Source organism: Tachysurus fulvidraco, chromosome 7, assembly GCF_022655615.1.
Source record: "Tachysurus fulvidraco isolate hzauxx_2018 chromosome 7, HZAU_PFXX_2.0, whole genome shotgun sequence".
In the NCBI taxonomy this organism is placed as follows: Eukaryota; Metazoa; Chordata; class Actinopteri; order Siluriformes; family Bagridae; genus Tachysurus; species Tachysurus fulvidraco.
This window is the reverse complement of record NC_062524.1, coordinates 13,861,616-13,868,876: the sequence shown is the minus strand read 5'-3', so window position 1 is coordinate 13,868,876 and position 7,261 is coordinate 13,861,616. Positions and strand designations below refer to the sequence as shown.

At 40.8% G+C, this 7,261-nt stretch overlaps 1 protein-coding gene across 2 annotated transcripts; it reads left to right on the top strand.

The window, feature by feature from the left end:
* Positions 1-209: 209 nt before the first annotated feature.
* Positions 210-6,973, top strand: gnb3b (guanine nucleotide binding protein (G protein), beta polypeptide 3b). Of its 2 annotated transcripts, XM_027163678.2 has the most exons (9): positions 210-400; positions 1,663-1,772; positions 2,911-3,056; positions 3,551-3,614; positions 5,186-5,342; positions 5,453-5,519; positions 5,731-5,932; positions 6,321-6,537; positions 6,671-6,973. In XM_027163678.2, exons 2-9 carry the CDS (start codon positions 1,716-1,718, stop codon positions 6,775-6,777), a joined length of 1,017 nt encoding a protein of 338 aa, XP_027019479.1. In that variant the 5' UTR covers positions 210-400; positions 1,663-1,715; the 3' UTR covers positions 6,778-6,973. The 2 variants fall into 2 exon arrangements, with proteins under 2 accessions (XP_027019479.1, XP_027019480.1); XM_027163679.2 differs by lacking the exon at positions 210-400 and having other exon boundaries at positions 1,522-1,772.
* Positions 6,974-7,261: the final 288 nt, after the last annotated feature.

Here is a 7,261-nt window from a genome sequence, read left to right as displayed (position 1 = left end):
GCTGTATGCCAAACAATATTTTATAATAGTTAGAAACTATTAAAACTGAATAAAGCTTACAATCTTACTATGTCTCCTCTGCATGCAGTCACCCCTCCTCTATCAATAAACTTCCTATCACTCCTCTTCTCTCACCGTTTCCATCTATAAGCTTATCCCTTCATCCCTGATCTCCTTCATCCGATCCAATCCTTATCTGTTCCCCTCTAGAGGAAGGGAGAGAAAAAAGTGTCTTTTTCACAGGCAAGTTGCCACCAGTCTCTCAGGGGAACCCATGAAAGTCAGAGTTTGAGAGCTCAGAAGAAAGACAGACCACTGGATTGAGGTGTGCTGAAAAGTGGAGCTTCACTAAAGAAGAGAAACACTAATTCTTGAGGAATAACAGAGAGTAGGCACTTTGGTGAGTGATTGAGTTTTGGAATGATCAATATTTTAAGCTTTGTAGAACCAAAATGCAATAATTATGTAGTAGGCTATTGTGAATAGTGTTTTTTTATTATTATTATCATTTTTCATTTTTAACAGCAATTATGAAACTTTTTGAAAATGACCTACAAAACATCATACATGTCAGTGTCATCGCATGCAGCTCACACGTTACTGTGGAGAGCTCAGAACAGCACCATTTTAGGTCACATGTTGTTAATTCTGTGCTTTTTATCTCTGTAGAAAAGTGCTGAATGTTTTGTGTTACCATACAGTATGTGCTCAGTTAATCACAGCAGGAAAGATGAGCTGAATCTGTGTGGAGCTGAATAAACTGGCATTAAAACGGAAATCTCATATTATAGATTATAAGAATGAATGGAAGTGGCAGAATATCATAGGAACAACACTGAAGTGAAAGCTATCGAATTAGTTAAAAGGGTAAATGTTTTGACATCAGGGTTACATATGTGTGATGAGTATTAAATCTATCAACCTTTAACGACTTGATGCCGAACCTCATACCCCACCACCCATCCATCCGGTCCCATCCGGTCCCTGCTCTCTCTCCACACACCCCACTCTACATTCAGTGCTAAGTAATCGGATGACGGGAGATTTGATTTGATCCCCTGTTCCTTTAATCCCCTTCATCTCACGGCCATTTACTGCTCAACACTCTTTATTCCTCTATTGAACTAAGAAAAATTGACGGGTTGCTTTGCATAAATTCAATTTAATGAGTCCGGATATCATCAAGCACGGAAACATGGAGCTTGTACAGTACATGCCCTTAGAGTCTGTGCTCTGGAGAGATTACTTTCCTGCCTCTTAATGGCTGACTTGTAGATCCAAAGTAGGACTTAACATTTATAATCTTACTCTGTAATTAAGGCATTAATTATTGGACCTGCAAAGAATCAAGTGGAAACATTTTGCTTATATTAAACCTTTATTTGTATGTTTGAAAAATACAATCTGTATTTAATGATGCAGGATGTCTATAGTAGAGTAATTAATCAGCACATATTAGTGTTAGTGACAGCAGTAAAGTTTACAGATTATACACATTATATTATCAGCAGTGCTTCTAGGTTGCTTCTTGTTATAGATAATAAGACACTAGTGTTTCACATGTGAACATATCATGATGAACTTATTTGTTTTCTTCCAGACATACACTTTGTTTGCTATAGTAAACTGGCTCTGTGTATTTTCTGTCTCACACTTGACCAGGTCACCTTGCATCCATTCACTCTAATCAGTAATTACAGTCACCAACTGCTGCCATGGGTGAAATGGAGAAGATGAAAAAGGAGGTCGAATCCCTGAAGGCACAGATCGAGGTTGGACTTCTGTATGGCTTCAGTAGAGCGCTGCAAATCAAATCGGCATTTAGTACAAATTCTTTTGTCACTTTTGTATGCAAGTTTTAACCTACACACACACACACACACACACACACACACACACACACACAGGCACACACAGGCACAAACACACACACATACACACACACACACAGGCACAAACACACACACACACACATACACACACACAGGCACACAAACACACACACAGGCACATACACACACACATACACGCACACACATACACGCACACACACACGCACATAAACACACACACACATACACACACACACACAGGCACACAAACACACACACACAGGCACACAAACACACACACAGGCACACAAACACACACACAGGCACACACACACACACACACACACATACACGCACACACACACGCACATAAACACACACACACATACACACAAACACACACACACACACACACATACACACACACACACAGGCACACACACGTACACACACATACACACACACTCACACATACACACACACATACACACACATACACACACACAGGCACACACACATACACACACATACACACACAGGAACACACAGGAACACACACAAACACACACACAGGCACACACATATACACAGACACACACATACACACACACATACACATACACACAGGTACATACACACAAACACACGCACACACACACACACAGGCACACACACAGGCACACACAGGCACAAACACACACACACACAGGCACACACACAAACACACACAGGCACACACAGGCACACACACACACACACACAGGCACAAACACACACACACAAACACACACACAGGCACAAAAACACACACAGGCACACACATAAACACACACAGGCACACACACGAGCACATACACACACAGGCAGGCACACACACACACACACACACACACACACACACACACACACACAGGCACACTATCTGTGATTCTTAGAAGACTAAACTATATTTCAAATAACATGAACAAGAAGCATTGCATTTTCATGAGATTTCCATACGATTAGATCTTCTACTCCATAATCTGTTCCCCAAACATCTGCAATGCTTTGTAACTTTGGATATCTCATCTATTATTAGGCAGCACGCAAGGCAGCTCATGACACAGACTTGGCTGCTGCTGCCTATGGAGTGTCAACTAAACCCTCCATACAGCTGAAGACCAGGAAGACACTGAAAGGCCACTTGGCCAAGATCTACGCCCTGCACTGGGCCACAGATAGCAAGTAAGAGTGTTTTGTCTAGTAAATGAGATACACAGATTCCCATCCTGACAAAATCTAAACTTTCTGAGGACCTGTAGGTAACAGAATAGAATCATTTGACAACTCCAGGATGGTACAGTGCACTTACAATGCCACATGGCCTATCATCTGCAGCTAAGCCATAATCTACCTAGCCTTAGTTAGGACTTTCCTTACAGCAGACTTTCTGCATCTTGTGGTCATCTTGGGTCCACTTTAATGCTTAGTTAGTTCAATTATCAGACTCTGGCCTGAAATAGCCTAAAGCACCGATCTTTATTCATTTATTTCTTCTGCCTAGTTGACCATATTGATGTGTTGAGGGTGAAAATAACTGCAATCCATGTATGATACAATTTTTGTGTATTCAATAGTAAATAATACAGTGTTGTGGTACAAAAAGGATTAAAGAAATTAATAATGTTACTGTGCGATTCTTCACTATTCTCCACTGTCTTCATGCACCCTGTTGTCAGACTCATGGTCAGTGCCTCACAGGATGGAAAACTCCTCATTTGGGACACTCACTCAGGAAACAAGGTGAGACTTACAGTATACAAAAAATTATCCTGGTATGTCTAGTGCAATGTTTCTGAATTGCTATTATAGGTAATGAAATCATTCATTGTAGAGTTTATTTACTGTTATCTCCAGCGTAATCTGTTAATATGTCATTATGAAGATTTCTTTGAGGGGGAATGGTGGCTTAGTGGTTAGCACGTTTGCCTCACACCTCCAGAGTTGTGGGTCCGATTCCCACCTCCACCTTGTGTGTGTGTGTGGAGTTTGCATGTTCTCCCCGTACCTCGGGGGTTTCCTCCGTGTACTCCGGTTTCCTCCCCTGGTCCAAAGACATGCATGGTAGGTTGATTGGCATCTCTGGAAAATTGTCCGTAGTGTGTGAGTGTGTGAGAGAATGAGAGTGTGTGTGTGCCCTGCGATGGGTTGGCACTCCGTCCAGGGTGTATCCTGCCTCGATGCCCGAGATAGGCACAGGCTCCCCATGACCCGAGTAGTTCGGAAAAGCGGTAGAAAATGAATGAATGAATGAATGAAGGAATGAATGAATGAATGAATGAAAAGATTTCATTGTATCTATCAGTTCAATGATCTTCATCCCATGTATTACAAACAATATATTAGGATCAGGATCAAACCAAAATCTTATCATTAAGTAAGTAATCGTGTTAACACAATTCTGCAAAAACACAACTCCTTAATGTACCTCATGTGTCGGTAATTTAACCCTACACATTCCTGGCCTGTCAGAAGCGTAGATGGAGCTTACCTGATTTTTAGACCATAAACATTCATTAAATGATTGGATTGTCTGTAATTATGCAACTATACTGGACCTCATACAAGTCATTAGTCCAGCAAATTAGTCACTCATATACTGCTTTTCAAGAGCTTCAACAAATCAACAAACATCTAAAGGTAGTGTGGGGAAAATGTCAATCTCAGTGACTTTAACTATGGCATAATCACTTTAACAGGCTGATCTGAGGATTTCAGGAAGTGTAGATCTTCAGCATTTAGTCAACATGGTGCAAAAAGAAAAAATATCCAGTGAAAGGCAGATGTGTGGGTGGAAATGTCTTGTTCATGAAGGACATCAAAGGAGTTTGGCTAGACCGGTTTGAGCTGACAGAAAGCCTAACTCATACTAGTCATACTAGCAGAAAACAGAAGAGGACCACTTCTAAAGGTCTTACTCCAATCAGGCAGGAACTGTAACGTGAGGCTAAGTGTGGGATGAACTCACTGAAACAGGGCAGGCAACGTTTTTCCAGTGGATAAAAAAGTGGATAATTGCATGAATGTCAGGAATACAAGTGGCCTGTGAGGGTATCGTTCCGGGGAAGGTATCGAAGGGTCACAGCTAGTTTACATAATTATATTCATTCACAAATTACTACTAATTGATTGGTTTGATGTTTTGGAAATATCTCACTCCATAGTATCAGAAGACATCCAGAGGTGTGAAGCAGGAATCAGTAACCTGTGATACTACACTAAATACATAACCCACCTCAACAAAAATCTCTAACCCACCCCTTTTTCCCTAACATATAACAAAATCAAATAACATTCTTTTTCTTCTATACCAGATTAATGCAGTTCCTCTGAAGTCCTCCTGGGTGATGACCTGTGGTTATTCTCCCTCTGGAACCTTTGTAGCCAGTGGTGGTCTTGACAACATGTGCACCGTGTACAACTTGAAGACACCTGTGGTGAAGATTGTAAAGGAATTAGATGCACACACAGGTGATGTGGACAATAAATGTAGATTTACATTATTAATTGGTTACATCTTTAACATTATCATGAGACTTGATAAATATAATTTTTATTTTCTTTCTTTTTTTTATACACAGGTTACCTCTCCTGTGCCCGCTTTCTTAATGACAATGAAATCCTCACTTCCTCTGGCGACACCACCTGGTATATAATGTTACTGCATAAGGGATTTCTGAACAATACAACAAATGTTACGAATGATTGCTGTATGTGTTTTCTGCTAAGTGGAAACATTAGTCAAGTTTCCATAAATTTTGTTTTGTCATGAATCTTTGAGCTGTACATTGAAATGATCCCAGTACCAACAATAATCTTCAGTTCCTACATTCACTCCTTAAACATTGTTCTCTTCCAGTGCACTGTGGGATATAGAGACTGGCAAGCAGAAGATTGTTTATATTAACCATGTGGGTGACTGCATGTGTCTGGCTCTGAACCCTGATATGAACGTCTTCATTTCTGGGGCCTGTGACTCGTTGGCCAAACTGTGGGACATCAGAGAGGGAAAATGCACACAGACATTCCAGGGTCACACCAGCGATGTAAATGCTATTGCTGTGAGTACGGGGACCAACCACATGACTCGTATATTTTACCTGTAAATAAATACCAATAATAGAGCACATTCCTCACAACTTAATCCTGATCGTGGTCTGGAGTTGGAATAATAGAGATTAAATGACTATGTAAATGATTATCAAGCATTCACAAGATTATCGAGAAGTTTAAAGATCTTTGAGTGTGGAACGGAAAATTATAAAGATAAACTTAAGACACCCTGAACTCTCTTATGGAGAGATATCATGATGGGAAAACAGAATAAACAACATTCATAATAATAATAATAATAATAATAATAATAATAATAATAATAATAATAATAATAATAATAATAATAATATTCAATGAATTCCACCTTTGATCTTTTCTCCTCTTTTACTCTAGTTCTTGAATAATGGAAACGCTTTTGTGACTGGCTCAGATGACTGTACCCTCAAGATGTTTGATGTCCGCTCTGATCAGGAGGTCATGTGCTATGAGGACGGACAGATGAACAGTGCTGTGACATCGCTGGCCCTGTCTATGTCAGGCCGCCTCATATTTGCTGGATATGACAACTTTAACTGCAACATCTGGGACTCGCTAAAGGGCGAGAAAGTTGGTGAGTAGCAATGACAGGGGAGAAGAGATTAACAGGTAGTGCTGTAGACTGTACAGTTACAGACATGGTAGGGAAGTGAAGGATGAAGTAAACAACTTGTGTTCAACACTTTTCTTTTAATGCCTCATTCCAGGAGTGTTGTCTGGGCACGACAACAGAGTGAGCTGCACCGGAGTACCACTGGATGGTATCTGTGTGTGCACTGGCTCATGGGACAGCTTTCTAAAGGTCTGGAACTGATCTCCTCCAAATACCCCAAAAAAGGGCAAAAGGAAAAAAGGGTAGAGTTGGAGGGGAGATGTAGTTAGACAAGGAAAAAAAGAAAGTCATGAAAAAGATCATGGAACCTGTCAGACATTAAATGTCACAAAACATCTCTCTCTCTCTCTCTCTCTCTCTCTCTCTCTCTCTCTCACTCACTCTCTCTCTCTCTCCCTCTCTCACTCACTCACTCACTCTCTCACTCTCTCTATCATTCCTTCTCTTTCTCTCTCTCCCTCACTCTCTCTCACTTTCAACTCACTCTCTCTTTCTCTCTCTCCCTCTCAACTCTCTCTCCCTCTCTCTCCTCTCTCCCTCTCAACTCTCTCCCTCTCTCTCTCTCTCTCTCTCTCTCTCTCTCTCTCTCTCTCTCTCTCTCTCTCTCTCTCTCTCTCTCTCTCCCCCCACCTATGAATACTGGGAAATTAAAGGAGTAATAGAAATGTCCCCTTAAATACCGTAA

Bases quoted from the DNA above. Each gene is read 5' to 3' on its own strand.
- gnb3b (XM_027163678.2), top strand. From the start codon at position 1,716: ATGGGTGAAATGGAGAAGATGAAAAAGGAGGTCGAATCCCTGAAGGCA. The intron at 1,773-2,910 runs GTTGGACTTCTG...ATCTATTATTAG, and splicing joins CCCTGAAGGCACAGATCGAG to GCAGCACGCAAGGCAGCTCA. The intron at 3,057-3,550 runs GTAAGAGTGTTT...CCCTGTTGTCAG, and splicing joins CACTGGGCCACAGATAGCAA to ACTCATGGTCAGTGCCTCAC.